This window comes from Capricornis sumatraensis, chromosome 2 (genome assembly GCF_032405125.1).
Source record: "Capricornis sumatraensis isolate serow.1 chromosome 2, serow.2, whole genome shotgun sequence".
Classification (NCBI taxonomy): Eukaryota; Metazoa; Chordata; class Mammalia; order Artiodactyla; family Bovidae; genus Capricornis; species Capricornis sumatraensis.
In genome coordinates this window covers 70,272,247-70,289,580 of record NC_091070.1, presented here as the reverse complement: position 1 = coordinate 70,289,580, position 17,334 = coordinate 70,272,247, and the positions used below count along the sequence as shown (strand labels likewise).

The following is a 17,334-nucleotide window of genomic DNA, read 5'->3' as shown; positions in this document are numbered from 1 at the left end:
ATCAAACCCAGGTCTCCTGCATTGCAGGCGGATTCTTTCCTGCAATGCAGGAGACTCCAGTTTGATTCCTGGGTTGGAAAGATACCCTGGAGAAGGGATAGGCTACCCACTCCAGCATTCTGGCCTAGAGAATTCCATGGACTGTACAGTCCATGGGGTCACAAAGAGTCAGATATGACTGAGTGACTTTCACAGCTTTTAAAACTATTCATCAGCTACCTGAAACATCAGCTCAAGGCACTTGGGTTGATTTAATAAATGCCTTTTCCATTAAACATTCTTGTAGCCAGAATGCATTGAGAGGACAGAAATTTTTTCAGTCTTGTTCATTTACAGTCCAGTTTTCCAAATTCTCTTGTTTTTAAAGTAAGATTACTTTAATTTTATTTCCTTATCTCAACAGTTATGTTGGTATTTTTTTTATCTTTCAAGCAGAGGAGATTGTTTTGAATTGTAGCATCAGTCCTTCAGAATTTCAGTAAAGGATACCAACTTTAACCAAGTGTAATTAAATATATAGTTTAAGTGTATCTCATCATTAAAAGGTTATTTATGTTTAAAGTGCTGACCTTTCAGGATGTACACAAGAGTGTTCTAAAACAGAATTTCTGAACGTTGGCCATGAAACCACTGTCTTGGCCTGACAAATGAATTGGAAATAAGCTACCCAACACTGGGAATGGGTCATTAATTTTAATCAAAGGTGATGCAGGAAGGCGAATGGGATGCATGACAATGTCAACAGCCCAGTAGATGTTAAGAGACCACACAGCCTTCCTTGTTACTTGGTTGGGCCATTAGTTGAGGTTGGGTGAAGACAGAAAGCCATGTCTGGAATTGAATGACCAGGTCACTCCAAAATCTAACAGAGAACTGCTCATTTCAGAATCACATTGTAATGCCATTAGAAGTCAAGGACAGCTTTTAGAAAATATTGGAGGATTTTTTTTTTTTTAAACCAAGCATCTAGCTAGTTTTTTCCAACTTTGACAAGCTCTCTGTTTTCTTGCCTCCTTTCCTCCTGAATGGCTCATTGCTATTTACAGAAGATCAAGAAATCGAACAGACTTAGAAAAAAAAATCTCAAAGCCTGTTTGCTTTTCAGAATTACATATTGTTAGTTGTAAAACTCTGGTAAATGCCAGAAACAATAGCAGACCAAAGGTATTAAGCAGGGTAATTAATGCTCTGTGGGGATCTCATTGTCCCTTGTCTCTCTCTTATGTTCTTGTATGTAGAAATAGTTTCACTAATTGAAACTAAACTTTCTTAATTGCTTTAATGAAAGCATTTGTTTTATAATTGTAAAAGCCAAAGTGCTTATGCCTTACTGTAAATTGTCAGTATGGGCTTGATAACATTAGCAATATTCATGATGGTGGAAACCTTTTCTTTTAATCAGTAAGTATATTTCATTATTTTGAGTATATTTTCAATTATAAGAAAGGTAGCATATGACAGCTTGAATTAATGATGTTTATAATAAAGATATAAAAATGCAGAAGGGACAAAGAGACATTTTTATATCTCTACTTCAAGTTTGTGAAGAAAGTTCATTTATTCTGACACAGCACTGCATGCATAAGAATGATATGTGTGACTGCATTAGTAATTTTTACACATTTTTAAGAAAGAAAAGCAATTATATTGCTGTCTTGTTAATGGAATACTGTCGTAAGTAATAGTATTTGTTCTTCCTGTAGATGAAGATCAGCTTCGTGCAAGGGGTTATGACAAAACGCCAGACTTTATTTTACAAGTACCAGTTGGTAAGTCCTTAGACTCTACTATGCTTTTGTTTATAGAGTAAAGTGATGTGTTTTTTCCCATAGCTTTTAAAATTTTTGTTAATATTAACAAATGTTACCAAAGAATCTGTATTAGCTTGATAATTTTGTATTCAAATGTGTGAAATAATTGCAAAAGATTTTTAAGTGGCAGGAAATAATAGGTTCAGAAGAAACCTAAGCTTTAAAAACTTTTACCTATGTTTAAGAAATAAGCATGTCTTCAAAAGACATTTTGGTTACCATTTTCAAGTCATTTCTCTATATATTGCATTTTTAAAACAGATTTCTGTGGAAAAGCCAGGATCACTTTGGTTTGCTTTCTTATTATTTGTCAGTTTATACAGGCAGTCTCAGAATAGGAGAGAGACCTTTGTAAACGACAAAAATAAAAGGGGTGTGACTGTAGCATAAACGTTCCTTGTCACAAACAGATACGATGCGTTGTTTTATAATTACATCTCTAGATGATGGTGAGGGTTAAGCCTCTCTTCGTTAATGTGAAGCATGGAGAGACCCAGGCAGAGTCAGAATTTTCAATCTCCCCTTCCCTTTGCTCTGTATTTGTAATGCTTTGTTCCTTAGCTGTAGAAGGGCACATAATTCACTGGATTGAAAGCAAAGCCTCATTTGGTGATGAATGTAGCCACCATGCCTACCTGCATGACCAGTTCTGGAGCTACTGGAATAGGTAAGGCCCCATTATTTTTCTCTTAAGATAAACGATACTCAGCTGAAATTTCATTAGGAAAAAAATATTTTGTTTAGATGGTAAAAATGCTAGTAGCCTTTGTTTCTAGTAAATACACAGACTTGATTAATGTATTCATTTCAGATAATTTCAACTTCCCTGCATTCATAATGTTGCTTCACTTTTTAAAACAAAAAATCTGGGCATGAGGTCAAAATTATTATATACTCCATTTTCCATTTTACAGTGATAATATTGGTGTCACTTAAAATATGAATAATAGGATGTGACATATTATTATACTATTGACACTGACTTTTATTTTATACTTGTGATGTGAAAGTTATGCCTTCTATCAGATCTTAAAAAAGTATTTTATCCTCAGCTCTCTGAGGAAAGTATCCAAACGATATGAAAGTCAAAACAAATTAACCTTCCAGTGATAGAAAAGCATTTACCTACCAACTTCAACCAACATTTCCAAAGGCATGGGAATCTCAGTGGTTAAGAAAAAGATGGTGTTGGAGGAAGGGGGAGGATGTTGTGTTACTAAGTACCCCGTCATGTGTCTGGGCCTGCAGATTATTTCAGTTAGTACTCACAAGAAAGCATGATTTGGGGATAATGGGATTTTATTCACCAGATTATTTGGGATAATGGGATTTTATTCCCATTTTACCGATAAGGAAATAATATGCCTACAGCTAGTTATCGTGCATTGTCTTGGTCACTTCTAAATCCATGCTATTTTTAGTACAGCTCTATTGATGTTTACAATACAACTGTTGAGACTTTGGCATTTGCTATTATTGGAGTCCTAAGCTTTCATATCACATATTTTTTACCCATTAGACCAGAAGGTGGGTCAGAGGGTAACCTTCCTAGATTAACTGTGTTCCTTGGTACTGAACAACTTTAAGAATACGATGGTGGGATGGCATTGGTTTGACTCACTAAGAAACAACTCACTAAGAGACAGTAACATCTATGGGCAGTAGTCTTACCCTGGAAGAAAACAGTGACAGTCTCCAGAATTTGGCATTATATTGTTACCCAGCTTTACAAAAGGCCAGTGGGCCTCGCCTGTAGCAGATGTGCTAAAATAAGCCCACTTTTTGCCATGGTAACAATGATCATGACAAAATGCTGAACGTAATGGCTTTCTTGATTTTCTTGTGTAATTGTGCGTAGCATCCGAGCTTTACTTTACAGGGATGGAGGAGGAAAGTGCAAAATGTTTTAGAAATCAATGCTGCTTCAGCGTTTCCTGTCTTTTATTCAGCCATTATTCAAATTAGCAGTAACGTGATAAATTGAATTTCAGATTTTTAGCAATTTTATGATGAGTTGGAAATAGTAAAGAAAGCATCATTTTTGATAGTATATGGAAAGCAATGACAAGAAAATCAAATTATTTAGGTTGCTAAAGGATTTTTTTTTTTAACTGCTAAACTCAATCATTTTGCATCAAGACTGTCTTCCCACTTTGGTACTGGTCAAGCCTTTTATGAGAAACAATTAGAATTTGAATCCAAAACAGTAAAGCTTACTTAAAAATTCCAAAGGCATGTCTTCATTCTAAAACAACTCAGCTATTGTCTACTCTGTGCTCAGCCCTCACCATTTTAGAAGCTGATTAAAATAATCAAATCACCTGTATGATAAACTATGGATTATTCACATGGCTGGAGGGGGTTCTGAGCAGTGGATGATTTAATAGTTTGATTTGGACTAGATTTTGGATTTTTTTTTTGCATGCTGCTTTTTAAATTTTAATGATGTTTTATTTATATGATTACTACTATTGCTACAATTACTACTATTGACTTATGTTTCTTAAACATTTTCTTTGAATGTATGCCAAGTAAGTGCACATAGTTCACTTAGGGCACGTTATGTGGTAAGGGGAAGCCAGATTATTCAAGAGGAAAATGCTCTACACAGAAGTCACTGGTTTACCAAACGTCTGCAGAGAGGCCAAGAAAAGCAGGTCATACTGACATTCAATGTGGAACATAGAGGCATTTACTTGTAAGTAAGACTTGTCAGTGATGGGGCATTTTGACTGAAGAAAACTTAGCCCATTGACCAAAGTTTGGGAATCCTACATTTTTCATATTTTTACCTCAACACAACTCAACAGTAGTTGCTAAAATTCCTCAGAGTTGGAAGCAATTGTCTCTCCCACCTGTAGGTAACCTTTCAAGAAAGAGGGTGTTGGTTGCAGATTAGGCTAATGGCGTTATTTGTGTAATAACCCTCTAGTCAACATAAAACTGTTATCTAATGTCATGCTGTTTTAGATTTTCTTCCAGTTTTCTTGAGATATAATTGCCATACAGCACTGTGTAAGTTTAAGGTGTATATACAGCATAATAATTTGACATACATACATCACGAAATGATTATCAGAATTGTCACCCTATTTTTAAACACTGGATCCTGTGATAAGAATGTTCAGTTAATGTTTGAAAAATCATAATCTTGTCTAAGCCTATTTTTCTATATAAATAACTTCAAAGCCCCTAAGTTTTAATGTAGTATTTCTCTGAGTTTTCTTTTTATGTAAATTGATACTCTTACCCTATAAGCAACTCCTGACAAAGTTGACCACACCCTCCCTCTTTATTAAAGCTTTTGTTTGTTTGTTTTTGGCTTCCAAGAGACATTCTTCTGAGATTTTTTTCCCTGACATTCCACCTGTGTATTCTTTCTCCTTTTCCAGTTCTTCCCCATCTTCCCAGCACTAGGCTTGAAGGCCCTGGAACTCAGTGCTCACCCTCCTCCCTCTCCTGTCTACATATTTCCTGGGTGTTCCCTGGAGACCTCACCAGAGACTGTGGCTTCCTATTCCATCTCATGCTGCTATCTCTAACGTTTATCCCCAGCCCTAAGATTTTCCCCTAGTACACATTTGTTTGTCTAGCCAGCTGTCTGTTCAGTATCACCTCCAGGATACCTAATAGATATCTGAGACTTTACCTATCCAAAATTAAACTCTTGACTTTTCTCCTCAAGGTTATTAGCCTCTTACTTCCTCTCAAGCTCAATGAGTGGCATCGCAATCTCTCCCAATACTCAAGCCCAAAGCCCCACGTATCATCACGAGTTCATCAGCAGGTCCATTAAGCCCTGCCTTCACCACAGCTCAACCTGTGCCGTGTGTCGCTACCCCACCTGCTGTCGCTTCACTGTCCATCATCTTCTCTCGGACTGTTCTACCACAGTTTCTAAACTGGCCTTCTTACATCAGCACTTGTGCTCCTACGGTCAGAGTTTCATACCCTAGGCAGAGTGACTCTCAGAAAATATAAATCAGATCGTGTCCCTTCCCTGCTTAACACTCTTCAGTGGCTCCCCACCACATTTAAAATGCAATTGATTTCCTAGAGGAGGGAGATGGGGTGGGAGATGGGAGGGAGGTTCAAGAGGGAGGGACACATGTACACCCGTGACTGATTCATGTTGGTGTATGGCAGAAACCAATACAATATTGTAAAGCAAATATTTACAATAAAAAATTAAAAAAAAAATACAATCCAAACTCTGTACCATGACATTCAGAGCCCCGTATGGCCTGCCTCCCACCTCAGACCCGGCTCTCCCTTCACCTAGAGTTCTCTCTGTCTCTGAAACTTCCTTGGCAGCTTTCTCTATCTTCCGTGAATCTACACTGCATGTTTCTAATTCAAGACCCTCACTCTGGCTAATCCTTCTGCTTGGAACTGTCTTCACTTTGGATCTCCACGAAGCTTGCCCTTTACGATGACATTCAGCGCTGTCTGCTCAAATTTCCCCTCCTCAAGGGGCCCTTCCCCAGCCACCCAGTCTAGATGGCGTCACCCTCAGTCATTTCTCTCCTCAGTCAGCTTTACTTTTCTTCATAAAATTTACCCTTATCTGAGGGAATGAATAAGACTGTAGGTAGAAACATTTAAACACAAATTTACTTGGTTTGAAAGAGCTTTGTTTACCTTTTGTGTTGCTCTTTCTAATTACTACATGTGTGCAGCTCATTCTTTCATAATCAAAACTTCAAGAATTTTTTCTGTCTTAATTCACTTCAAATAAATTTAAATTTTGCAATAGGCACCTTCTGTAAAATCAGATTAAGTATAGAACTTAAGCTGCCTTTCCGGCAAGTAGGCCCTCATCCCAGGTATGAACCTTGATTAACAAGCTCCTTAGAACTCTACAGTCTCCACTTCTGTGGGGTTTAAAGACTGCCTTTGAGAAGCAGCATTTGGGCCATAATAGAGCCCCAAATTATATAGGGCTGTGTATACAGTTGTATAGAAAATACATGTATATTTGCATATATCAGTGTGTGTATATATATATGTATATCAGAATATTTCAGACTACATATATATACAAATTTATGCAGTTGACAACAAAAAAAATGCCCTCTCATCCTCCTTTTCTAGTCAAAAGGTGGGTTCTTTGACATTTTGACCTTCATTACTAAGTGCATTTTCATTTTGAGATGATGACAGGTAACGAAAAAACTAATTCTATAGTCTGAGGCCAGAATATACATGGGTTCTAACTTGTGGCCTTTCAAAGAAGCAGAAGCAGACACCCTAGGCTCACTTTCATGGTTGAAGATAAAATGGGTCAGTTTGGATGAAAACACTGATGAACCTAACTTACGAAGAGCCACATGCAGCCATACAGCACATAAACAATGCCCAGCAGCACCGAGTCAGGAGCATAGAAATCTCATTTGTAAGCTCGGCCCAGTCCCCTGCCATCCTGGGCACATTCTGACACACTGTCATCAGTGGAATCTTTTTAAATGCACTTGGTAGCTAATACCTCTCTACTTCTCTCAAAGAAGATCTAAGCTTACTGACTGGAAAGAATAAGGCAAAATGTTGTTTGAACATGATTTTCCAATTCAACAATCCTTGATGTAATGGGAGAAATCTATCCTGTTCTTGTGTTTGAAGCCAGGCCTTGCCACTCTCTGGATCCATTCCTGGAAACAGCTTGCTTAACCTCCCTGAGCCTTTGTTTTTCTTCCTCAATAAAGTGGGGTCAATAATACCTTCTTCACATATTGTTGTGAAAATCAGTTGTTTGATACATACAAATCACTTTCACAGTGCTTGGCAATCAACAGATGTACTCTCCTCTGTCTCTTTTTCCTGAGTATCATGGTCTGAGGGAATGTAGAAATCTTCTCAGCAGATATTTTAATTTCCTTTGCTGCTAGATAAACTCCTGCTCGGCTCACTTCAGCACTCAGCCTGACTGACATCTCTTTGGGAAACCTTCTTGTAGTTCAAGATTGGGTTCAGTGCCCCTCCTGTGTTTTCCTAATAATTTCATAGCATTTGTCAAATATTGTAATTGCTTGTTTACTTACCACTCTCCTCCAGTTAATATATTGAGTTCAGTTTTATCTGTTTTATCCATTGTCAAATGTCCAGAAGCCGGTGGGATGCCTGGCACATAGCTGCCAGTAGGTGGTCATAGATATTTATTGAACAAATGAGTATATGAATGAATTTTGTGATGCATAACAGACAACAACATTTTGAATCCACCACTAAGGATTGTGTTAGTCATTCTGACATTAAAACTCAGAAGGAGGCCTTCCCTCACGATCCAGTGTTTCGGGCTCCACTGCAGGGAGCATGGGTTTGATCCCTGGTCAGGGAACTAAAATCTTTCTTGCTGCACAGCACAGCAAGAAAGAAAAAATAAAAACACAACAGGGCCAAAATTTTTTTTAAAGAATGGTACTCTAAGTATGGTGAGAAAAATGCTTCATTTTTCTAGAAAACTTTTATAGGCTTTCCAGATGTATAGACTTTTGCAGATGTTTACCATGAACTATATCATGTTTAGTTACATACAGTTTTCAAATAGAAAATAACCAATAACTTCATGGTAAATACTATGAAGATTTTTAGGCACATGTTTTTAATCTTAGATTGATTACTTGCTTTCACAAAACTTCAGCAAGTTAGGTATCTCATTTGAGATTTGACATGAAATGCCTTAAAAATCCAAGAGTAAGAATAGAGCACATATGTACAATGTGCCCAAATATTTAGGGTTATGTTTCAAGTTCAGTTCAGTTCAGTTCAGTCGCTCAGTCGTGTCCGACTCTTTGCGACCCCATGAATTGTAGCACACCAGGCCTCCCTGTCCATCACCAACTCCCGGAGTTCACTCAAACTCCATTGAGTCGGTGATGCCATCCAGCCATCTCATCCTCTGTCGTCCCCTTCTCCTCCTGCCCCCAATCCCTCCCAGCATCAGAGTCTTTTCCAATGAGTCAACTCTTTGCCATCAGGTGGCCAAAGTACTGGAGTTTCAGCTTTAGCATCATTCCTTCCAAAGAAATCCCAGGGCTGGTCTCCTTCAGAATGGACTGGTTGGATCTCCTTGCAGTCCAAGGGACTCTCAAGAGTCTTCTCCAACACCACAGTTCAAAAGCATCAATTCTTCAGCACTCAGCTTTCTTCACAGTCCAACTCTCACATCCATACATGACCACTGGAAAAACCATAGCCTTGACTAGATGGACCTTTGTTGGCAAAGTAACGTCTGCTTTTGAATATGCTATCTAGGTTGGTCATAACTTTCCTTCCGAGGAGTAAGTGTCTTTTAATTTCATGGCTGCAGTCACCATCTGCAGTGATTTGGGAGCCCAAAAAAATAAAGTCTGACACTGTTTCCCCTGTTTCCCCATCTATTTCCCATGAAGTGATGGGACCAGATGGCATGATCTTAGTTTTCTTAATGTTGGGCTTTAAGTCAACTTTTTCACTCTCCTCTTTTACTTTCATCAAGAGGCTTTTTAGTTCCTCTTCACTTTCTGCCATAAAGGTGGTGTCATCTGCATATCTGAGTAAATAAAGTCTATTTTATCCTGCATGAAGATCTGGAAATTCTGATTTGCATTAAGAATTCCTAGACTCCTTGGAGATCCATGCTGCAGGTGGCAGTGTAGACAGAAGTGGCCCCACTGCATAGCCCATCTCCCTTTTCTTATCACTTTTGGCTCCGTCCTGGGACTTCCCTGATGGCTTAGATGGTAAAGATTCTGAGTTCTATGCAGGAAACCTGGGTTCAATTCCTGGATCAGGAAGATCCCCGAAGGGAACAGCTACCCACTCCAGTATTCTTGCCTGGAGAATTCCATAGATGGAGGAACCTGGGGGGCTAATGTCCATAGGGTTGCAAAGAGTCAGACATGACTGAGGAGCTACCACTAACACTTAGGCTCCATCCTACACCTGGGAAGGATTGAAGCACACCCCAGCCTGCACATCCAAGTTCTATGTCCCTTTCCACAAACTTCTGCTCTTGGTCATCTCTCTGGCCAGCGGTGCGCACTCTGGTGGTCTGCCCTCTTATCAAAAAGGCAGGCTCTAGGAGTGATCTCAGAGCTCTTGAATCAGGAAGTTCTGGGGTCCCTGGTAACAAGGAGCATGGCCTAGAAAGGTATTGGAGGGGAGGGACATCAGGTGAAGATGTTCCCTTTGCTCCACCGACTCCTCACCCCTTGTGTGTGTGTGTGTTAGCCCCTCAGTTGTGTCCTGCTCTGTGTGACTGCATGGACTGTAGCCCACCAGGCTCCTCTGTCCCGGGAATTCTCCAGGCAAGAACACTGCAGTGGGTAGCCGTTCCCTTCTCCAGGAATCTTCCCAACCCAAAATTGGGTCTCGCATGTTGCAGGCAGATTCTTTACCGTCTGAACCACCAGGGAAGCCCTGGGCTGGGGTTCAACCGGAGGAGGCCAGAGCAGAATCCTCTAAAGTTTGGATTCAGGCTATGGACCCCTCTTGACTGGGTCTAAAGGATAGTATCAAAGTAACCAAGTGTATTTGTCTTCCAAAGTCATTTCTTTGCTGGTATTAGGATATGAGGGGAGATGAGCACCAGAGGAAATAAAGTCTTGATCATATTTATGTCTCCCTGAAAAGATGAAGAGCTGAGTTCCATCTGTGGGATTTTTGAACCTTTGGCTCCAGAAAGTCTACTCTCCTAGAGGCAATGCTAAGCTAATACCTCTGCCACAAGAATTGATTTGACTTTAGTTCTTACCTCTAAGTATTTTTTTAAAGATTGGTTATCTACTCAATGGTCTACTGATTGCTTTCTCTGGTCTGTGCTAACTTGAGAGGTGAGGCATTTAGAATGGGGCTGCCGAGCAGTTAGACTCAAGGAAGGTATTTTTCAGAGGATGGCCAAAGAGGTTTTTTTTTTTTCTTTTTTTTGTATGAAGATACTTCCAGGAAGCCTGCAATTAGCCAAATCACAGATTTCCAGTTATTTCAGTCTTGTTAACAACACATCTGTCTCAAGTTGGAGAATGAGCCTCAGTTATAGATGCTCTTGGAAACCTTCAATTACAGTAGCCTCAGAAAGCACCACTGCCGTATACTAACAAGCAGTCCTCAGCAGCTAGAGGCATATTGACTAATAATTAGCAAATGTACTGCAGAAGGCCTCTCTAAAGGTAAAATATAATAATTTGTTTTTCCATCTCTTAGAGTGGAGCTGGTTGTGAGATACAGATGTCTCCTTGCTCCAAACAAATACTTGACATTGTTATTAGCTGGAGTAACCTTGAAATATTTTTTTTAAAGTGAAGGAAGTGTCTTCTGTGTATATAGTACTTTGAGTTTTCATAATGTATCCTTTTTTTTTTTTTTTTGCATTTGGAATGTGAATAGCAAGAACTTTCCCCATGAGGGAATTCATGTTTTCTGTTAATTGTTTTCAGTGTTGACTTTAAATACAAAGCTGAATGAACAATAGAAATGTTGTCTTAGGCTGTTGAAGTGATATTTGCAATAAAGAGATGGTGGTTGAAAAAACTGGTATGAGTTAAAGAATTAAAGGGAAAAAAATAGACTTATAAAGAAATATCAGTGAATGACAGTTCCTCAGAAAGATGTCTGATTATTGTCTTCAGATATATGCAAGATTTTTTCTTTTTGATTTGTTGACCAGTTTTCCAAATCCAGGGACTTAAGAATTGTGGAAAGGATGACTGTCCTTGCTAAACTATTATGATAGAGTTAATATGAGTCACGTATGTTTCTGAAGGTTTACTACAAATCAAAAGTTCTCTCAGGAGAAGATGAGCGCACATTCTTCTGCTCCACCATCTTGCCAGAATAGTGGTACCCCATGTCCAAGGACAAAGGAGAAGCCCCAACAAGACGGTAGGAGGAACGAAGTCGCATTTAGAATCAAACCCCAGACCTGCTAGAAACGCTCGGAGGCTCAAACAAAACCTTGTACGCACCAGGACCCAGAGGCCCCACAGAGACTGAGCCAGACTTGCCTTTGAGTGTTTGAATCTCTCCTGCGGAGGCATGGGTCACCAGTGACTTGCCGCAGGGACAGGGGCTCTGGCTGCAGCAGACCTGGGTTACCCAGCCTGTGGCATAAGCCCTCTTTGAAAAGGTCACCATAGCCCCTCCACAGAGCCACCGAGCAGACAACCCACAAATTGCAGAACAATTATACCAAAGAGATTCTTGCACTGTGAAGAAAGTTCTAGGACACGCAACAGATTTCCCAACCTGGGGATCCAGCAAAGGGACTGAGAACCCCCAGGGAATTTGACTTTGGAGGTGAGTAGGAGACTGTGCCAGACTTGCCTGTGAGTGTCCAGAAGTCCAAACAACAGGGAGGGAACACAACCCAGCCCTCCAACAGAAAATTTGATTAAAGATTTCTGAGTGTGGCTCCGCCCATCCAAACAAGACCCAGTTTAGTCTCTCCCTTCAGGAATCTTCCATAAGCCTCTTATCCTCATTCATCGGAAGGCAGACAATGAAAACCACAATCTCAGAAAACTAACCAAACTGATCACATGGACCACAGTCTTGTCTAACTCAATGAAACTAAGAGCCATGCTGTGTAGGGCCACCCAAGACGGACAGGTCATGGTGGAGAGTTCTGACAAAATGTGGTCTGCTGGAGAAGGGAATGGCAAACCACTTCAGTATTTTTGCCTTGAGAACCCCATGAACAGTATGAAAAGGCAAAAAAATAGGACACTTAAAGATGAACTCCCCAGGTCAGTAGATGCCCAATATGCTACTGGAGATCAGTGGAGAAATAACTCCAGAAAGAATGAAGAGATGGAGCCAAAGCAAAAACAATGTCCAGTTGTGGATGTGATTGGTGATGGAAGTAAAGTCCGATGCTGTAAAGTGCAATAATGCATAGGAACCTGGAATGTTAGGTCCATGAATCAAGGCAAATTGGAAGGGGTCAAACAGGAGATGGCAAGAATGAACATCAGTATTTTAGGAATCAGTGAACTAAAATGGACTGGAGTGGGTGAATTTAACTCAGATGACCATTATATCTACTACTGTGGGCAAGAACCCCTTAGAAGAAATGGAGTAGCCATCATCGTCAACAAAAGAGTCCAATATGCAGTACTTGGGTGAAATCTCAAAAATGACAGAATGATCTCTGTTCGTTTCCAAGGCAAACCATTCAATATCACAGCAATCCAAGTCTATGCCCCAACCACTAATACCGAAGAAGCTGAAGTTGAACAGTTATATGAAGACCTTCTAGAACTAACATCCAAAACAAATGTTCTTTTCATCATAGGGGACCGGAATGCAAAAGTAGGAAATCAGGAGATACCTGGAGTAACAGGCAAGTTTGGCCATGGAGTACAAAATGAAGCAGGACAAAGGCTAACAGAGTTTTGCCAAGAGAAAGCACTTGGTCATAGCAAACACCCTCTACCAACAACACAAGAGCTGACTCTACCCATGGACATCACCAGATGGTTGACACCTAAATCAAATTTATTAAATTCTTTGCAGCCAAAGATGGAGAAGCTCTATACAGTCAGCAAGGAGAAGGCGATGGCACCCCACTCCAGAACTCTTGCTTGGAAAATCCCATGGACGGAGGAGGCTGGTAGGCTGAAGTCCATGGGGTCGCACAAGTCAGACATGACTGAAGCAACTTAGCAGCAGCAGCAGCATACAGTCAGCAAAAGCAAGACCAGGAGCTAACTATCGCTCAAATCATTAACTCCTTATTGCCAAATTCAGACTTAAATTGAAGAAAGTGGGGGAAACCACTAGACCATTCACGAGGTATGACCCAAATGAAATCCTTTACAATTAGAGAGTGAAAGTGACAAACGGATTCAAGGGATTCGATCTGATAAACAGTACCTGAAGAACTATGGATAGAGATTCATGACATTGTACAGGAGACAGTGATCAAGACCATCCCCAAGAAAAGGAAATGCAAAAAGGCAAAATGGTTGTCTGAGGAGGTCTTACAAATAACTGAGAAAAGAAGAGAAGCTAAAGGCAAAGAAGAAAAGGAAAGATATCCCCATCTGAATGCAAAATTCCAAAGAATAGCAAGGAGAGATAAGAAAGCCTTCCTCAATGATCAGTGCAAAGTAATAGAGGAAAACAATAGAATGGGAAAGACTAGAGATCTCTTCAAGAAAATCAGAGATACCAAGGGAATGTTTCATGCAAAGATGGGCACAATAAAGGACAGAAAAGTATGGACCTAACAGAACAAAAGCAGAAGATATTAAGAAAAGGTTTGATTTGTGGTTCAGTTCAGTCACTCAGTCATGTCCGACTCTTTGTGACTGAAAGGACTGCAGCACACCAGGCCTCCTTGTCCATCACCAGCTCCCAGAGCTTGCTCAAACTCATGTCTATCGAGTCAATAATATCATCCAACCATCTCACCCTCTGTCATCCCCTCCTCCTCCTGCCTTCAATCTTCAATGCCAGCAAAATGATCTTCATGACCAGATAAGCACGATGGTGTGATCACTCACTTAGAGCCAGACATCCTGGAGCAAAGTCAAGTGGGCCTTAGGAAGCATCACTACGAACAAAGTTAGTGGAGGTGATGGAATTCCAGCTGAGCTTTTTGAAGTCCTTAAAGATGATGCTATAAAAGTGCCGAACTCAATATGCCAGCAAGTTTGGAAAACTCAGCAGTGGCCACAGGACTGGAAAAGGTCAGCTTTCATTCCAATCCCAAAGAAGGACAATGCCAAAGAATACTCAAACTACTGCACAATTGCATTCATCTCACAGGCTAGCAAAGTAATGCTCAGAATTCTCCAAGCCAGTCTTCAACAGTACGTGAACCGTGAACTTCTAGATGTTTAAGCTGGATTTAGAAAAGGCAGAAGAACCAGAGATCAAATTGTCAACATCCATTGGATCATGGAAAAAGCAAGAGAGTTCCAGAAAAATATCTACTTCTCCTTTGTTGACTACACTAAAGTTTTTGACTGTAGATTACAGCAAACTTGACAATTCTTAAACAGATGGGAATACCAGGCCACCTTACCTGCCTCCTGAGAAATCTGTGTGCAGGTCAAGAAGCAGCCATTAGAACCAGACATGCAACAATGGACTGGTTCCAAATTGGGAAAGGAGTACATTAAGGCTGTATATTGTTACCCTGCTTATTTAACTTATATGCAGAGTACATCATGAGAAATGCTGGGCTGGATGAAACACAAGCTGGAATCAAGATTGCCAGAAGAAATATCAATCACCTCAGATATACAGATGACACCACCCTTATGGCAGAAAGTGAAGAAGAACTACAGAGCCTCCTGTTGAAAGTGAAAGAGGAGAATGAAAAGCTGGCTTAAAACTCAGCATTCAGAAAACTAAGATCATGGCATCCAGTCCCATCACTTCATGGCAAATAGATGAGGAAACAATGAAAACAGTGAGAGACTATTTTTCTGGGTTCCAAAATCACTGCAGATGGTGCCTACAGCCTTGAAATTAAAAGGCGCTTGCTCCTTTGAAGAAAAGCTATGACCAACCTAGACAGAATATTAAAAAGCAGAGACATTACTTTGTCCACAAAGGTCCATCTACTCAAAGGTACATTTTTTTCCAGTAGTTATGTATGGATGTGAGAGTTGAACTATAAAGAAAGCTGAGTGCCGAAGAATTGATGCTTTTGAACTGTGGTGTTGGAGAAGACTCTTGAGAGTCCCTTGGACTGCAGGAAGATCTAACCAGTCCATCCTAAAGGAGACCAATCCTGGGTGTTCATTGGAAGGACTGATGCTGAGGCTGAAACTCCAATACTTTGGCCACCTCGTGCGAAGAGTTGACTCACTGGAAAAGACCCTGATGCTGAGATTGAAAATTGAAGGCAGGAGGAGAAGGGGATGACAGAGGGTGAGATGGTTGGATGGCATCACCAACTCAATGGACATGAGTTTGAGCAAGCTCTGGGAGCTGGTGATGGACAGTGAGGCCTGGTATGCTGCAGTCCTTTCAGTCAGAAAGAGTTGGACACAACTGAGCAACTGAACTGAACCACAAATCAAACCTGCAAGCAAATGATTGGGTGTCCAACTAAGAAAGAGAATACAACCATTATGTTTGTCCAGAGAGAGTGAGAGAAGAATAAAGGAAGTGAGTCAGGAGTCCAAGAATACCAAGTGTTTTTATTTTTGTTTTGTTTTCAGAGTTCATTTTTGAAAGTAATTTTAGAATAATGGCCATCAGGTTGAAATTGATGCTAAAATGGCTTAAGGTCTAGGGCAGTGATTCTCAAATCTTGGCATGTATTAAAATCATCCAGTTGGAACATTTTATGTATTGACCTGGGCTTTGTCCCTGGAGAACTGATTTAATTGGTATGAGGTGGAGCCTGGACTTTGGGAGTCTTTTTTGTCTTGAAAACTTAAGGTGATGCTATTGATCTGTGTTGTGCACTGAAGTCCACTTCTTTACCTGACCCTTCTTGAGCAAAGAAGTCCACTTCTTTCCTTGATTTGCCAGACAGTTGCTAGGCTAGGTGCTTCTGAACAGAGTCTTGATGAGAAAAACAACTTTATTGAGGAATACTGGTTCAGATCAGCCAAGACTTCACAGGCACTTGTTAGTTACTAGGCACCCAGCCTCCACTCAGGTCTCCTTCTGAACTCACAAAGATCTATAAAGAAATCAAGATTTATCCCTTATTTTCTTTTAAAAGATTTATAATTTTAAATTACATTTATGTCTAGCATCCATTTGCAGTTAATTTTTATATATGGCATGATAGATGACTTATACTTTATTTTCTTGGACTTGGATATCCAATTGTGCTAGAACAATTTGTTGAAAACCCTGTCCTTTCTTTACTGAATAGCCTTTACACATATGTCAAAAACCAGTTGATCATGTATGTGTGGACCTTTTTCTGAGTTCTGTATCTTCTTCTGATAGCCAGTTTGTCTGTCTTTATACTAATTCTACATTGTATTGATTACTGTAAAATAATTTTGAAAACAGATAGTGTTAGTCCCCCAACTTCATGTTTCTTTTTAAAGTTCAGTTCACTTCAGTTGCTCACTCATGTCCAAATCTTTGTGACCCCATGGACTACAGCATGCCAGGCTTCCCTGTCCATTACCAACTCCTAGAACCTACTTAAACTCATGTCCAATGCGTCAGTGATGCCATCCAACCATCTTATCCTCTGTCGTCCCCTTCTCCCACCTTCAATCTTTCCCAGAGTCAGGGTCATTTCCAATGAGTCAGTTCTTCGCATCAGGAGGCCAGAGTATTGGAGCTTCAGCTTCAGTATCAGTTCTTCCAGTGAATATTCAGGACTGATTTCCTTTAGGAAGGACTGGTTAGATCTCCTTGTAGTCCAAAGGACTCTCAAGAGTCTTCTCCAACACCACAGTTCAAAAGCATCAATTCTTCAGTGCTCAGCTTTTTTTATAGTCCACTCTCACATCCATACATGATTACTGGAAAAACCATAGCTTTGACTAGACGGACCTTGTTGGTAAAGTAATGTCTCTGCTTTTTAATATGCTGTCTAGTTTGGTCATAGCTTTTCTTC

The 17,334-nt window shown here is 40.1% G+C and overlaps 1 protein-coding gene across 3 annotated transcripts in view; it reads left to right on the top strand.

The window, feature by feature from the left end:
• The window catches only part of CDIN1 (CDAN1 interacting nuclease 1), a 232,919-nt gene that overhangs the window by 124,281 nt on the left and 91,304 nt on the right, over positions 1–17,334 (top strand). For 2 of the 3 annotated variants that reach the window (XM_068964969.1, XM_068964967.1), the window contains 2 exons: positions 1,704–1,769; positions 2,373–2,478. In XM_068964969.1, coding sequence (XP_068821070.1) covers positions 1,704–1,769; positions 2,373–2,478 — 172 coding nt within the window. Of the gene's footprint in view, positions 1–1,703; positions 1,770–2,351; positions 2,479–17,334 lie in introns of all 3 variants that reach the window. The other variant, XM_068964968.1, reaches the window with a different exon arrangement.